The sequence below is a fragment of the Danio rerio genome, chromosome 5, assembly GCF_052040795.2.
Source record: "Danio rerio strain M-AB ecotype USA chromosome 5, GRCz13ab, whole genome shotgun sequence".
In the NCBI taxonomy this organism is placed as follows: domain Eukaryota; kingdom Metazoa; phylum Chordata; class Actinopteri; order Cypriniformes; family Danionidae; genus Danio; species Danio rerio.
This window is the reverse complement of record NC_141025.1, coordinates 26,208,193-26,226,079: the sequence shown is the minus strand read 5'-3', so window position 1 is coordinate 26,226,079 and position 17,887 is coordinate 26,208,193. Positions and strand designations below refer to the sequence as shown.

The 17,887-nt window shown below is 35.8% G+C and overlaps 1 protein-coding gene across 5 annotated transcripts in view; it reads left to right on the top strand.

Moving 5' to 3' along the window:
- The window catches only part of abca2 (ATP binding cassette subfamily A member 2), a 148,360-nt gene that overhangs the window by 53,886 nt on the left and 76,587 nt on the right, over nucleotides 1-17,887 (top strand). For all 5 annotated transcript variants that reach the window (XR_015491196.1, XM_087253484.1, XM_087253481.1 and 2 more), the window contains 3 exons: nucleotides 7,222-7,315; nucleotides 15,123-15,234; nucleotides 17,620-17,783. Coding sequence is in view for 4 of the 5 variants with exons in the window: in XM_087253484.1 (XP_087109610.1) it covers nucleotides 7,222-7,315; nucleotides 15,123-15,234; nucleotides 17,620-17,783 (370 nt within the window). In the remaining variant the exon portion in view is untranslated. The remainder of the gene's footprint in view (nucleotides 1-7,221; nucleotides 7,316-15,122; nucleotides 15,235-17,619; nucleotides 17,784-17,887) is intronic.

The window sequence follows — 17,887 nt, the reverse complement described above, 5'->3', positions numbered from 1 at the left end:
ATTACTCGCGAACTCCTCCCTTGCCATAGCAAGCTACCGACATACTGTATAACGCACATTTGATAAATGATGTCAGTGCATAATAACCGGTTATTATTACTGAACCGATACCGAATTGTTTGCGGCTGCATCGCAGTGCATCGAAGAAGCAAGTAATGACACTCCTAATATCTGGGGTGCGTTTCTGAAAACCACTGTTAGCTAACTAAGGTTGCAAGGTTGCAAGTTCATTACAAACATAGTTAATTGATTTGATGTTTCCCAAATCCACTGTTCCAGCAAACTTGTACACCTGCAACTACCTGGAGTTGTAATTAGAATGATAGTTCCTGGTGTTCTATTCCCAGTTATCCTCTCTGAGCCCTATACCTTTCAAAAGTTGGAATCATTTAAAAAAAAAAAACATTAGAGACATCTCTCTTAGGTGTGATTTGCTTTCATAGTTTTTTACAGTTCAGTTTTAGCAATCTTCGTATTGATAATTGTGTTCCCTTGGCAGTGCTCTTTGAAAACATTTATGTGATTTTCGTAGCCGTGGCTCATGACAAAAGCTATGCTTTTATTATTGTGCAGTGAATTCGTAGAAAAAAAAAGACTTATGTCTGGGGTGCGGCCAATGGAGGACTGGACAATGATAGACAAATGACAAATTTCATTAAACTTCACCTGTTATTATTAGCTTATATAATTATAATAATTATTCAAATTATAATAAGCCTATATAATTTGAAGTCAGGAAAAGAAAATTGTTGCGCACCTCCTTAATGTAACTTTTGCATTGCATTAAGGATAACAGAATTCTGTGAATAGAATTCTTCATTTGTATCCAATAAATTGTTAGGATTTTTGACATTGAAGAAAAACCCCTCCTGACCTTTTTTCTTGAACACGCATGGAATTGATTGAAAATTCCAACACTACCAGAGGTGTGCTAGCAGTCTTAAAGTTGTATGAAAAGTAAACTAACAGCCTCCAACATTCAAATCACAGTGTAAATCTCACTGCAAGTTGAGATCCAACTCAAATGTTTGCCTTGGGCTCTTCTAGAGCTTAAATAACCCAGAGTAAACTTTCTGAAAAAGACAGAAACAAGCTCTCTTTGGCTGTATACAAGCCCCCCGTGCTCAGCACCGAGGGTCTCGTAAGCGAAGCTTTGTGTGTCATGTCAGATGCGGCTTTGTGTATTGTGAGAGATGCATGTAAAAGGAGCTTCTTGTTTGTTGTGACCTTCAAAAATGGCATGGATAGGGAGAAAGTCTAACAGCTAGAAAGAAGCCTCTTCACTTTCTCTTGTCGCTTGTCAACAGAGACGGGATGTGGAGTCAGTGTTGTTGAAGCTGTGCTGCACTGAAAGACACTCTGTGGTCGGAGACAGGATGCCCTTAGATACAGAATTTTGAGATCAGCCTCTTTCAGCCAAGCTTAGACACTGGCTGCACACTTTCATGCATGGAGGGGGAGAAAATTGTGATATTTTTTGTTTTATTTTGTGGATTCTAGACTTTTTGTGTCCATACCATACACACACTGTTTAAAGAAATATCTGCATCCACATGGAAACAAGAAAACTGCATTAAAACCAGGGCCAAAAGCAAACTTTTTGCCAAACCTGCAAATGGCCAGTGATGTTAAAAAAGCTAACTTTTTTTTGTTTTGTTTTACAAAAATAGGCAGTTATACTAGCAAGTAATGTATTTATACAGTGCATTTATCATGTATGGCCATACACACAAAGTGCTTTACATTCATGAAGAGGGGTCTCTTCACAACACCACCAGTGTGCAGCATCCACTTGGATGATGCAACGACAGCCACAGGACAATGGCGCCAGTGCACTCACCATACACCAGCTTTTGGTGTCAACAGTAGTGTCTTAGAAGTAAGTGAAAGATCCAGAAGGGCATCCAGCTGATTTGGTTCAGAAGCTTACTTTTTTGTCAGACGGCTCACCGATTTGACTTTTATTCAGCGTCATTCATTTTAAAAAGCACCTGGGCTGCGTTTCCCAAAAGCATCGTAAGCCTAAGAAGTTCGTAGAAATGATCGTACGACTGATCTTAATATTACGGTCTGTTTCCCAAAAGCATCGTAACTTAAGTAGCACTTGAAAATCTTCGTGGATCTACGAGTGCTCTGGAGTAATCGTAAAGCCTTAAGTGCATCGTAAGGAGACAGAGTTATGAGGGCACCTGCTGGACAACCGGCAAATTGCACCTACAATTTACTTCTCTTCAAAGTCATTATTCATTTTATTTGTACGTATATCTCTATTCATTTATATTTTCTACACATTACACAATTCAATATACAAATAATAATAATTAATAATTAGGCTAAACTTTTCAAAAATAAATGTAAGAGCTTATTTATTTATTTATTTATTTACTTATTTATTTATTTTGATGTGAGATAAGCAATTTTTGATAAAGAAATTGATAAATAATTCTACTTAATTAAGGTTTCATATAAATATCGAAAATGATGCTGATGTCATTTCCGGCAAGGACTGTTAGAATTAGTTTTATGCGAGATTGGAGCAAGACAGTGTTTTTACAGTACGACATTTCCAGTTAATTTATGTTTTTAAACTGGCTCAAAAATATTTTTTTTTTATGTTATTCGAGTTGAATATACATTCACACAAGTAGAAGAAGAATTATATGGATTGCTATAACATGTGCAACAATAACGAGCCATTCTATAGCGTGACATTTCAGCACTTAACAAACGGATAGCGACTCCTAAGTTGCACTTAAAGCTGGGCTACGTGCAATTGTGTTAAGTGCATTTTTGGGAAACGCACGTGAAACAATAACGAACGTTCGCAAAATGACTCGTAGAAAACGCTCTTAAGTGCTAAGATCAATCGTTATCGGGAAACGCAGCCCTGGTCCATTTTATTTGTATATGTTTCATTTGAAAGCATTTACTCTACCGGTGCCTGATAGTTAGATGTGGAGCTAAGATTAATCTGATTCACTCTAGCGAACTGCATCCATGTTAGCATGTCACATTTGATGTGGTAATTTCACAGTAGAAATACACACCGGTTCAAAGACTCATTCTCGCCACATACAGTGCAATTCGGCCAGGTATATATCAGTGCTAAAATCTCAAGGTGCAAGTCATCATAGCTTGTGTAGAACACACCTAGCTCCCAACCCAACTTTGAGAATAGATAAACAGCTTGAAGTGGAAAGCGCAAGTATGTCTGTGGTTTGGAGATATTATAAAGTTGATGAAGGCAACATTGCCATAGCAAACTGTGAGATATGTAAACCTGACGGGTATTTTATGTTGAAGTGCTATTTTGTTTTTCATATTAGATTTTTTTTATATTTAATGTCTCACCAAAAGTGTAGAATTTATGTTATTTACTACTTGATTGCTCAAGCTACCAAGCTAAATGCTCTTTTTGTTAACAAAGTTATTCTGTTTTTTTTTTTTTTTTTTTGCTCTTCTATGTATATATTTTTTGTATTATAGAAGTATTGGATCGGGTTTCGGTATTGGTAGGGCAAAAAAACTCAAACTCGAGGGCAAAAAAACCTTATCGGGACATCTCTAGTTGTGTTTAATCTGGGTATGCAGGCTATTTTTTATTTTAATAACTTTTTTTCTTACTTTAAGGGCTTATATGGACTCTCTCTGACTGTTCACTCTCAATTTTAGACATTAAGGCCATACTCACACTATGTACAGTTGCCTTGAACCGGGCCAAAGCACGCTTGTCACCCCTTCTGTCTCCCCCAACGGCCTGCACTCACATTACATTCGGGCCTGGGCACACTTGCGTCATCGATGCTGCGCTGTTCAGTAAGCTCTTGCTCAGCACAATGGACATTTCTTTAGTTATATGCAGTGACACACTTTCAAATATTTCGCTGAACAGATCAGCCACATTTGACGCTCATTAACAATCATAAAGTCCTCGTGCTGCAGGTATTAGAAGGTTTGCTAAAGGTGCAAAAGTGCAGTGAGGGGTTTGCGTCTTTAATAAACTACAACAGTTTGCATTCACTGAACAGTAAAAATGATTAAATAATCCGTATGAAACGGTCCTTTAAAAGTCACGTCTCGCTTTCAGTTTCGGGCTTCACTTACGGGTGCACTCACACTTCTCAAACGATCTGGGAAACAGGCCTGGGCACAGTTCGGATAGCATAGTGTGAGTACACCCTAAATGAAATTAAACTTTTACGTATTTACCTAAATCTACTGTCATGGGGACGGGGCCTTAGAGCTGATCAGTTCAGCTGTGAATAGCATCATTGGCTATAACCCTGCAGGTTCTAATCACTGTCTACTGTTCAATCTACAGCTTATTGCACACTAGGCATGGGCTGGTATAATATTGTGACAGTATGATAACCTTGGATATATATATCATGGATTCAGGGTAGGATGGTAATTACTTTTCTTTTGAATTGTCTGGGTAAAAAACAACAACTTATTACTCCATTCAACACAATATATTTTATTTTAAGAAACATTTAAAAGATTTTGGGACAATAGCTTTTGATGTAGATGGTCCTGGATATTTTGCTGGAGATACTGTTGCCCTAAAAATTTTATAAAATAGTTGCAAAAAAGACGTAAAAAAAAACTTTACATATACCATAGGAACACTATAACAGAAAATTCTCGTGGTTTTAAAACCCTTGACTTTTTCAAACCTTGGTAAACCTTGAAACCGGTTATCGTCCCATGCCTGTTTCACACTAACTTCAGTTAAAATTTGTCCAAAAATGAGCCTCCTGCAGAGAGAGATAGAGAGATGGAGAAAGTAATGCAGTGGAAATGTTGGTACATGCAGCATTTCTACTGGACTTGGTACACTTTAAACAATGTGCCTGAAAGCGTTTGACATCTCTTTCCAACCACCTGCTGTGGAGAGAGAGAGTGTGTGTGTGTGTGCATCTTTTATTTCTCCTCCACCTCTTTTAATAATTGTTGGAACGGGCTGCTTGGAAACACTAGCAGGTGTGTTCGCCAATGCACTAGCAAATATTGCATGTTAAGCAAATTTCAGTTGGCCGGTCTGCATTTACTGGATCAATCTGTGACACTGGATTCGTCAGTTGGCAGGGCTCAACAATGAGATTGTGTTTTCTGCCTGTCCAGTGGAGCCAATTACTTACGATGTGTTCTTGCTTTGGCAACACTTGTGCTGGCTTAGTTGTGAAATAATTAGCAATGTTTACTTAGTAATGTATTTATTATGTGTGGTATTTTAGACATATGCTCAGGTTGCATATGTTTGTTATTATATAGTAAACAGCCAATTTGAAAGATTATCACTCAATTAAATGGATGTTATCAGTGGTTATCAACTGATAGATATGGGCCAGTAGGGGCCTTCTGCACCTACTGGTTGGCACAGAAGGCTGTTATCATCCATCCATATAGTTAATCAGCTTTAGATCACATATGGTTGAGGCCAGATATTAACAAGAATTATTTATATTATTTTTAAAATTTCCCATTAATTGTATTTTTATAATATGTACCCCTACCCCAATCCTATACCTAATCGTCACAGTAATGTAAAACAGATCTGGAAATGGAGTCTTCTCTATTAGTATAGCTGATTAACCACAACAATTATTTATAATTCTATTTATATTTATACAATTTCCCATTAATTGTATTTTATTAATGTCTTACCCTACCCCAATCCTATACCAAATCGTCACAGTAATGGAAAAAGTCTGCTCTATTAGTATAGCTATTTAACCATAAGGATTAATGATAACTGCCTTCTGAGCCTACCAGTAGACCAAATATCTATCAGCTGTAAACCACTAATAACATCCATTGAATCGAATGATAAGATTCGAAGCTGGTGGAGAAACAGTATATTAACAGACATATAAAAACAGTAATTTTGTGATTATGTATTTATTATATTATGACTTTAGCCATTACTATCTGTAAATTGTATAAATTCTTAGGAACCTCTTAAGTATACTTTTAAGCAGTTTATGTTGATCAATTAACACATTACACTGGTCTAAAATGAGAGTAAAAATATTTAATTTGAAGTAGATGCTTGTGTTGTGAATTATCTGTTCATAAAAGAATCTAGAAAAGTACAATATAAAACATTTTACACAAAACATAAATAAAAAAATGCTTTCAGCAGTGATGATTATAAGAGCAAGTGTTAAAATTTGTACTAATATAAATTGTATATTATTAGAAAGTGAAAGTTGAAGTACTATCAGATTAATTTTTTATCGTGAGCTCACTTTATCGAATTTGATCAATTTGATCAAATATTGAATTTAAAAATCATATTTCATTTATAATATAGAGTTTTTGTTAATTTTATGTATTATTGCTATTTATATTTCTTTGTTTATCAGTTCTTATCGAAATATGAAGTTGTTCTCATCATGTAATGTTTTTATGTATATTTATCTTGCCATGAAATAGCCGTAAGTTGCTGACATGGCAAAAAATAAATAAATAAATAAAATTTGTACTAATAAAAACTTGCGGTGACAACACGGTGACTCAGTGGTTAGCACTGTCGCCTCATGGCAAGAAGGTCCCTGTTTTGAGTCCCGACTGGGCCAGTTAACATTTCTGTTTGAAGTTTGAATGTTCTCCCTTTGTTCATGTGGGATGTTTCCCAATACTGGCCTGCAGCTGGAAGGGCTTCCGCTATGCTGGACAATTTTGCGGTTCATTCTGCTGTGGCGACCCCTGATAAATAAGTGGACTAAGCTGAAGGAAAATGAATGAATGAATAACTTATGGAGCAGCAAATTAAAATATGAACATGATTTATGAAATTGCAGCTTTGAATCATGGGTATGATAAAATTAAATATATATTTTCACAATATTATGTTTTTTTATTGCATTTAATCAAACAAATACAAAAGTGGTAAACAGAAAAGACTGGTTTTAATAAATATTAATGTCCAAATTATTTTATGTATATTATGTATGCATGTTCTTTGCAAAAAGGAATATAAAGTACCCTGGAAAATAAACTTTGCAACAACAGTGTAGATGTTCAAGCTCAATAAATGTGAAGTTTTCAGTTACCATTTCATCGACTGAACTGAAACTTTCTGTTATTTTATTATGTCAGAGTGGCACTTCAGATGTTCAACCACAGAGACTGCAACCATCCATGCAATATGAAAACTACAAGCCAATGTAGCCAGCTTGACATTTATTAACCTGCTTTTTCTGTTTATCTCTGCAGTGGGTTCTTGCATTTGAGATTTTCATCCCATTGGTGCTCTTCTTCATACTCCTGGGCTTGCGGCAGAAGAAGCCAGCCATTCCAGTCAAAGAAGGTATGTTTCATAATGACACAATGAAAAGGGGTAGTTGATGGAAGAAATTAAGGAAGTGGCTCTTACCTCAAATCAGCCCGCTCTCAACCTCCACTGGTCAGATCACTTTTGCTTTTAGCTAAGGTTTTTATGAAGTTCACACACCCACTGTAATGATGTTGAGTGAGTGTGTCAGTAGTTACATTGGGTCCTTTAGCAGTAATTAAGTGGGAAGATTACTCAAACTTGAAAATTTGGTCATTATTTACTCTATGTTGTTTCAAATATGTATTTACTCTGAAGAACAGTAAAGGAAACATGTTCTGGCGGTTCTCTTGTAAAGATCATCATGCCAGCAGTCTCCAAAAATCCCCTGAGAAATTAAAATTCCCCTGACAACTTGATCTGTATTCAATTCAAATCATGTTTTTTTTTTTTTTTTACAATGTAGACTGTGTCGAAGCAGCTTAACAGAGAAGTTCTAGTAAATTGAGTTTACTAGAAAGTTTTCAGAGTTGAAGTTCAGTTTAGTTCAGTTCAGTGTGATTTAATTTTCACTGCTGAAAGTGCAAATACTGAAGAGTAAATCCATCGATACGTAGCTCCAAAAGAGCCAACCAAGCAAGCCAGTGGCAATTCTGGGTTCCAGTACTAATTGACTTTGTTGAGCACCATCTTAAAAACCACTTGATTGGCTATTGAATTCACATGGTCATCAGATACACCTAGGAATAACTCTGAAGGTTATCGCTTCACCACCCTTTTCCCATGGCTCAAGACAGGAGAAATGAATGTCAGAGAACAGTGCAAAAACAAAAAATGGCAGATAATGACCTATTTGAAGGTAACATAGAAAAGTTCATGTAACTCTTGCAAATGCTGAAGTCAAAGCTGAAAACATTATTAGGCCCAATGCCAATTCTATATATTTTTTACCCCTACCCCCTTCCCCTTGGCCCTTGAAACAGAGTGTGAAGTGGAAGGGCTTAAAATTTTTTCCCTAGGAAATGGTACACCACTAAAACACCTGCACACATCATCATATGTATCAATTCGTCAATACGCTGGCATAGGATATGCGTTGAATTTTGACACAGTGTTTACTTTTCTATAATCCACACAGAACCGGAACGAGTTGCTAATATTCGAGTCTTGGGTACCAGGACAATCGGACTGGCCCAGTCGCTGTGGGATATTTCTACTACACCCAATTTTAACATATTACTCAATTCTTCCTGAATCACTTTTTTCTTGTGTTCAGGTAGGCGATACGGCCGGGTCCTAACAACCACGCCCGGTTTAGTCTCGATATGGTGCTGAATCAAGTTAATAAGACCGGTCAGGGGTGAGAACACGTCAGAATACTCGCGTTGAAGGTGTCGGACGTGAGTGCCCCACACTCAATATGCACAGGCAGTCCGCCCACCTCCATTGGAAATAACAGATTTGTGCGCACAAAAGATTCATTATGTGAACAGCTTATTTCATGGCAGCATCACAGTTTTATGATTTTTGCATGGCAAAACAAATCTATAGACACACACGCAACTACTTCTGTTATTTGGTTAAGCAGAACATTGGAGCCTTACTTGAGTTTGACGGCGTGCGCGAGCACATGTACTGTACACACGTACACACAGTAGTCTATTTATTTGTTTTGCCATAGGTCTGTTCTAAAGGTGATTTTTGTTTTGTTTCAGATTATCACTGTAAAAACACATTCAAACTAAATAGTGATAAAAATCAAATCACAATATTGTTCACGAAAATCATGATAGGCTTTATTTGCCTATATTGCACAGCCCTAATTCACACTTTAGGCATATTCATCTATGCAAACACACGAAAACAACATTAACAGCATAGCAGACACTGTAAAAAGCTAAATCCCAGCCCCTAGAAATTTCTGACAGGGTTTTCGAGTGTTATTAAGTGACAGATGTGAAAGTATGTTGTATTATTATGGATTATAGATAGCGAAATTTAGTGGTTTATTTATTTTTTTAAAACACGAACGCAGATATAAATGTATTAAAATAAATGCTTGTTTGTTGTAAAAATTCATTATAATGACAAAAAAAATATTGATTTATGCATATCCTGGCTTCCATGTGCAGCAATGTTGTCGTTGCAGATGGTGGATTCTGGGGAATTTTCTCAGCCCTTGGTTTCGAGTTTGGTCCTGGAAAATCTCAGTTTCAAGGGCTGTCTATTCCCTCCCCTTTAAGCTAAAGAGAATTCGGACACCCCTACCCCTTCACGTGAATATGCAATATGAGGGGAAAGGGGAAGGGTTAAGGGGTATAACTGGGATTGGGCCTTAGTGTTTGAGAGATTATTTAAATTTTTGTTCTCTGCCTCAGCTCTTAGGTCTTATTCTAATTCACATGCCAAAACTGTAATGTGAACCTTTGTAATATGAAAAAGACAGAATGTGCTGCTTTGTTTGATTCACTGAAGAGAATACAGATTTGAAATGACATGAATGTGAGTTAATAATGACCTGCAGAATTTTAGTTTGGTCTGAATTATTACTTTCAATGTTATTTGTGTTATATGATAGTGTTTGTCCATTTTTCTTTGTTGTTGCATCATACAACTTTGCCAATCTGTCATTGATTGCAAAGGTTGTTTTGCTGTTAGACAGACTTTAGCTGTGTAGTATTATTTTTGTTGTCATTCACAAAACACCCTCATTTATATGTCATCACAATGTCTATTATGTTCGATGCTGAAATCACACCATGTTTTGTTTTATTTTTGCTTCTCTCTGTCATCTGTCCTCAATACTTTTCTCTCTCTCTCTCTCTCTCTCTCTCTCTCTCTCTCTCTCTCTCTCTCTCTCTCTCTCTCTGTACCTCTGTCTTTTATTCTATCTATCTCATGGTGCATGTTCACTGCATGCTGGACCAGTGTGTAAGTCAAAATGGTTGTTTTTTGTATGTTTGTGTGTATCTGAATCCTTAACTCTTTTGGGGGTTTGTGGGATCATTCCACTGTGTGTCTCTAATTGTGAGTGTGTGTTTTTCCTTGAGCTCTAATGTGTTTATTGTGCTGCTATTGTGTATTTGTCATGTCAACTGTTTATGCATCAATCTAATGGTAAAAGGGCCCATATAACTCAAACACTATGTGCTTACTGGAACTCACCTGACATGACGAAACAAATAACATTGCAACATAACCAGGTGTGATGTAATAAAACTGCAGCAACAATACATTTGTGTGTCATAATTGAGAAGTATCATATCGCAAAAAAGGAAAAAAAAACCAAGGAAACTTTTCTATGACTTTTAATATTAAATTAATTTTATTTGGATACTATACTATACTATATGCCTGCAGAACATTTCAAATTGGTGTTATTTATATATAATATTTGCATAAACCCTTAATTTATGACATATCTGCATTACAGTGACTTATTATGGTCATTAAAGACCAGGTAATGCTTTTCATTTAGGGCTGCAACCAACGATTATTTTAATAATTGATTAATCTGTCGAATTATTTCTTCATTAATTAATGAATTATATAAAAAAAAGAAAAGCATTCATTTTCAACCCTTTATTTAAAAAAGCTTATCCCTGAGCTGTTATAATAATAATAATAATAATAAAAGTTTCATCCTGTTTTTAATCCAAATATCTTAAAAAAAATCTTAAATCAAGATACATACTAGACACATGAAGTAGCATAAGAAATTATGTCTTGTTTTCTGAAAAACACCACAAATTGTTGTCTTGTTTTCTAAAAAAAAACGAATATTAATTGTTTGCTTAAAACAAGCAAAATTATTTGCCAATGGGGTAAGAAAAATAAAGAACCCCGTAAGGGACGTAGTGGAGGAGAAAAAAATTGGCTGGGTGAAAGAAAAAAATGGGTGGGAGGAAAATTTTTTTTGCGTTCTCTCGCAAAGTTTTGCGTTCCCTCGCAAAGATGTTTTGCGTTCCCTCGCAAAGTTTTGCGTTATCTCGCAAAGATGTTTTGCGTTCCCTCGCAAAGATGTTTTGCGTTATCTCGCAAAGATGTTTTGCGTTCCCTCGCAAAACTGTTTCTCCACAAACACTTCCTGTTCACTTCACTCCTGTAAACCCTCCCGTTTTTGCTGAAATTCTCCCATATTTTACCATTCTATCCCATTTTCTTTACCATTCTGTCCTTTTTTCAAACCATTAGATGAGGACTTTCATGATTTACATCCAATGAGAAGAGGGAATCCAGATTTCAGAGACTAGGATTATAATATAGCTTTTAACGCTTGCTGTTTTATTACGTCACGCCTGGTCTAAGAGGTTTAGGTGTTGGGCCCCCATATGTCTGCGTGAACACTAACATAATCCACAATCCACTATGAGCGAAGGATATGTCTTACAATGTTATTCAAATACCTTGTCCAGATAATGACACATCTGTGCTTTTTCAACCAATGAGCTGAGACTCTAATTGTCAAACACTCACACAAACACACACACACTGACTGAATTCATCCACTTACTGAGCCATCAGGTTATTTCCCCAGACTGATCTTTGCTCTTTTAATCCTCAGCTGTGTTTGCGAAGTGGGAGCAGATGTCAGATATAAGCGTTAGGAAAAGCGAGGCAGTAAACACAGCTACCTCTCGTGAGCAGACAACCTGTCACTGGAACAGCAGAAATATAACACGCTTCAGTGTTAACGTCAATCGAGGAATTTTTTTTGTGCAGAGTTGTCGGGTGCCGATGGTGAACTCGGTTTAGCTAACGCTGCTGCTTTTGGTTGAATGCATTTATTTATTTATTTTTTTCTGGAACAGGCGGCATTGGACATGGATGCCAACTCCACAGGCCACACGCTGCAGTGACAAAACACTTAGGGCAGGAAAAAGAGTCAGCACTTACCATTAAGTAACCTTCTAGATCTCTCCATCAGTGCCAACCGCCTCATGTTTGCATTTCAGGCAGGACTGCCAAAGTGAGCGAAGGAGAAAGCTGAATCTGAATTGACTGAGCCGTTCATTAATTAAGGCTTCATTAAATAATCTCAGCCTAATTTAGTCATTAGTAGATCTATGCAGGGCAAATTCGTAAAAAGAGGAATGGTTTATCAGAGAATTGTCATTTGAAGGGTATAGTAGTAGTGCATTTCAGCAGGTGAATCGTGTTTTGGTGAACAAATGTTACAGGCTTTGCGATCAATAGACAACCTTGTTGATGAAAACATTGGTTTAGTGATTAATGCACATGCTGTAAATACAGAGCATGCTGATAATGAGAGAGAAGCAGGTTTGATTTTTACATTAGGTCACCTCAGATGTATGGTTTTCAGAGATAACAGAATACACTACTATAATGATGTGATTCACAAAAAAAAAAAACATTTAATCAATTCTGCAATGTGGAATTGTGCTTGTTTTTGCGGTTGTTTTAGTACTTCCGATAGTTGTTTTAATACTGCGATAGTTGGCTATGGAAGAAATGCTTAGGAATAATAAACGTCGGAATAGGTGGTTATTATTGAAGACCATGTAATAATGTTTTTTGTTACTAATAATGGCAGTTTAGAAATGTCAAAGTCAGACATGACATTTTTAATTTTTTAAATATCATTACATGTTTTATTTAATAAATCATTCAAAAGTTTGTTGTCCCTAAATATCTTTAAAATAAATGCTGTTCTTTTTACGGTTTTATTTATTAAAGAATCTTTACAAAAATGGTCAAACTGCTTGCTTTAAAACAAGTGTGTTCATGGCTATGCATAAAAAGGAGAATAATATAATAAGAAAATGTCAGTTCGCGACATGAACCAGCATAACAAGCTGCTTTTACTGTCTAAAAATCAATGGAAGTGAATGAGACTGGAAGTCTCTAGTAAAAAAGATTCCAAAGGCTAAGCCTTTTTAATGTGTGTTTGTCTAGTCATAGTGTGAATTTGAAAAAAAAAAATTATGCTTTACATGAAAGCTGAAATAATAATCCGTGGATGTATAAAGTCTGAAATCTGAGAATTCAGAAAAATCAAAATACAAAGAAAATTGCCTTTAAAATCGTCAACATGAAGTGCTTAGCAATGCGTGTTACTAGTGATATATTTACAGTAGGACATTTACAACATATCTTCATAGAGCATTATATATACTTAATATTCTAATAGTTTTTAGGGTTTTACAACCCTTTAAGAACTTTCTAATGACTAAGTTAGTGCTAAAAATGCTTTCTAGTACCTAGAACATTTTTTGTGAAATATAAAATCACAGGTTAGGGCTGTGGAAAATTCAATTTAGATTTCTTTTTAAAATTTTGAACTTTTTAAAAAATCTTTTTCCATAATTGTGATGAGGTTTTTTATAGTTTATTCATAAAATCAATCCCATTCTGTAAAAAAAAATAAAAATAAAAATACATATATATATATATATATGATAATATTTTTTTCTTCTAGAGAAAGTCTTATTTGTTTAATTTTGGCTATGATAAAAGCTGTTTTAATTTTTTTCCAAAACAATTTTAAGGTCAAAATGAATAGTCCCTTTGAGCTATATGTTTTTTCAATAGTCAGAACTAATAGTACAGAACAAACCATTGTTATACAATAACTTGACTAATTACCCTAACTTGCAGTTAACCTAATTAACCTAGTTAAGCCTTTAAATGTCACTTTAAGCTGTATAGAAGTGTCTTGAAAAATATGTAGTCAAATATTATTTACTGTCATCATGGCAAAGACAAAATAAATCCGTGTTTAGAAATGAACTATTATGTTTAGAAATGTGCTGAAAAAATCTTCTCTCCATTAAACAGAAATTGGGGGAGGAAATAAACAGGGGGGCTTAATAATTCTGGGGGGTTTCAACTGTATTTATTATATACACAGTTGAGGGAAAAATTTTATTAGCGCACTTGTTCAATATTTATTCTTTTTCAAAGATTTCTCAAGTGATTTTCAACAGATTAAAGAACTTTTCAAAGTATTGTTTATAATATTTTTATTTCAGCTAGAATAAAAGCAGTTTAAATATTTTTTAAAACCATATTAAGGTCAAAGATTTTATTTTATGGCCCAATGATAATATTTTAAATAATCGTTATCATGATTTTTCCCATAATCGAACAGCCCCATCACAGATGCACATTTAATTTAAAGCAGAATCATTCACATAATGACCGAATAAGGATTTGTAAACTAGGTGTTCTGTTTGTCACTCCTGCAGTCGTCGTGGCCTTTGAGAAACAAATGCGACCATTTACCTCTCCCTGTGACTTGACTCCATATCGAGTGTATACAGGAGCAGGTTGCGGTGCGGAAGTGAGTCATCTAAACACTGCTGTCCACTCCTTCGCTCTATAGAAGACGAGACTGGCAGCTTGTGGGTGTACAAGAGCCACACAACACCACAATGCTGCTTTTATTCTTCTCCAGTGACAGCTTGTCCAGTCAACCTCAGCGTGTGTGATGAAGTGAATAATCTGAAGGCCACTCAAAGTTTATCCAAACGGTCTGACATCTGAAACCCTCTCTGACCCCGTGTTTGCTCTCTGATATGTGACGGCTGCTTCTTTTTCTCTCTCTGTCTTTTAATCTCTCCCCAAATCTTTGATACGTGGACCTCGGGAAAAATGGCATCTCCATTGTTTCTTGTGTTATCCCACATCCTACTCGCATTCCTGCCCGTAATCATTTACCTCCATTCATACGCTGATTTGCTTTAAAAAAAAATCATGTTTTCTTTTCAATTCACTTTCATCAAAACCATTTAAACCTTATTGCAATACTGGATTTCACTTTCCTGTCACCTCCATTCTCTCCGTGCCTCCGCCGTGGTCTATTTTTCCCGGTTCTGTCCAGCCTTCTATAGCGCGGCGCCGCTCACCTCGGCGGGCATCATTCCCATCATGCAGTCGTTGTGTCCGGATGGTCAGCGGGATGAGTTTGGCTTCCTGCAGTATAAAAACTCCACGTGAGTCCACCTACACTCTGTTTCTGATATTTTTACTCCCTCTCTTTTGATGACTAAGATGAGCTCTAATGTATTCTGCTCTCATTATGGGGTGTGAATTGCAGTCACCATCACCACCTGTAGTTAGATTATATGAGCTGTTAGATTGTGCAATGGATCTTATCTTTGTGCTCAGAAACCTCAGTCGTTTTTTGCTCTTGAACTGTTCTGTACTAGTCTACCAGTATCACCAGTTAGTACTGACTAGTATAAATACATAGGATACAACAAGATGTTAGTACATAATTCAAAGGCCCATTGTTTCTATTGTTAACTAAAACTAAAAACAGTTTACTAATCTAACTTAGTTATAAGCATTAGTTGTACATAGGATATTAATACACAGGGGGCACTGTGGCTCAGTGGTTAGTCACCTCACAGCAAAAAGGTTGCTGGTTTGAGTCCCAGGTGGGGCAGTTGGCATTTCTGTGTGGAGTTTGCATGTTCTGCTCATGTTCCACTCCTGGTGCGCTGGTTTCCCCCACAGTCCAAAGATGTGTGCTATAGTGTGTGAATGCGAGAGTGTATGAGTGTTTCCCAGTACTGGATTGCAGCTGGAAGGGCATCCACTGCGTAAAACATATGGCAGATTAGTTGGTGGTTCATTCCGCTGTAGCGACCCCTGATAAACAAGCGTCTAAGCCATAGGAAAATAAATGAATGAGTATTAATTCACAATACATAACCCAGTGGTTATATTGTTAACTAAAATTATTACCAGAGAAATATTTTTTTTTAAATAAAAATGACAAAATAGCAAAAGATTACATTATAAAAACATTTAACATTAACTCTAAAATATTAGTAAAAAAAATTCTCAATCTCATTAATCTTTATAGTACTATTACACATAATATTACATTACAATACTATTACATGTATTATTACATTAGAAGTTCTAAAAATAGTCAAGACAAATCAAGCTTTATTGTCATTCCGCTACATACGTGGGCATACAGGGGAACGAAATGTCATGTCTCGAAGGATAACGGTGCCACATAGATTAATCATAAATACAAACACAACACTGGGCATAAGAGCTATTATAAAAACCTATGCATAACTAACACATACAATAAAATAAAATAAAATAACTGAAATAAAAATAGATTAAATCTAAATGAAAATAATTGAAACTGACAAAAAGCTAATTTTCATAAATACTATAATAATGTATACATGATTCTAAAATAACACTGTCATTACCTGGTGATACTCAATACAATGAACAGATGATAAATATATACTTAAGAAGTACAAGTTTCAAATTGCAGAAAGTAAAACTGAAAAAAAACTACGCTCAGTAAAAATATAGAAAATAAAATGCATAAAATAACTAAAATATTGAACGAATAAACAAATAATATAAAGTCATTGTAAGCTGACTTGGATATTAACAATTTAAAAAAGGAATTTTTTAATAATACCGAAATAACACTATAAGGACGTGGCGATTAAATAAATAATATGTCTGAAAAATTGTATAGAAAGTGAGCAATATGATACAATAACTGTTGTATAAGCGCAATATCACATGAGTAACAGTGTGATGTGGCTGTATGTCGACAATGGTGGGAGACATTTGTTGACTTGAGTTCCCACGAGCCAATGCACGCCTCTCACCAGTGCCGATATACAGCCACATCACACTGTTACTCCTGTAATATTGTGCATAATTCTAATAATTTGTTCAGTTTGAATTTTATGCTCAGAAAATGCAGTTTTTCTTACCTAAGGACTTATTATGCGGTCTCTTCCTTCTTATAACCGTTTCTTTGGTCTGCTCAGATGGGCTGATGGCAGCCAATGCACTGAATCCGATGCTCCGAAGTTATAAATATTTTTAAAAAGGCACTATCCTTATAAATAAACTGCATAGTTGCAATCTAAACAACTACATTCTCGACTAAAAAAAACATTAAAAGTACATTATGTTGTCTAACAGCCGCAATTTTTGTCAAACTGTAGAGTGTCCTCTGCTTGTCGCTGTATGTGGGCGGAGTAATACACAAGGGTGAAGAGGCAGTACTAGTGCTGTTATTTGCAGAATATCCCACGACTATCAGCCAATTATATTAAAAAACCAGACAGAACTGGTGTATAAATATGTATGATGTAAATATAAACATGTAACAGCGATGCTGCAAATATTATAACACTGTAAAACTTTTTTTAATCTCTCTAATAATCTATGGTCTATATCCTATACTTGTTTGTTGTTGCTGTTTTTCTATTGAGTTACCTCACGTTTGGGATTTGATCTTCTCTTCTCATTCGTGTGTTCTCTTTGCTCCTCTTATGATTAAAGTTCACTTCTCTGACCTCAATGTTTCTGTTGTGTCTCAGTGTGACTCAATTGCTGGAAAGGATAAGTGAAGTTGTGGAGCAGAATCACTTGTTTACATCAGACAGGCCCAGTCTGGGAGAGGAGCTGGAGTCTCTGCAGCAGCACCTCGAAAGTCTGAGCTCAGCACAAGGCCCTCTAGAGAGCCACTACAACACCAGCCACGGTCAGAAAATGCACAGACATACTAAACATGCAGCAGACTTCATTATCTTGCATGTCTTTATGCAAATTAGAAATTAGAAGCAAATCAGTACGGTAGTAACACAG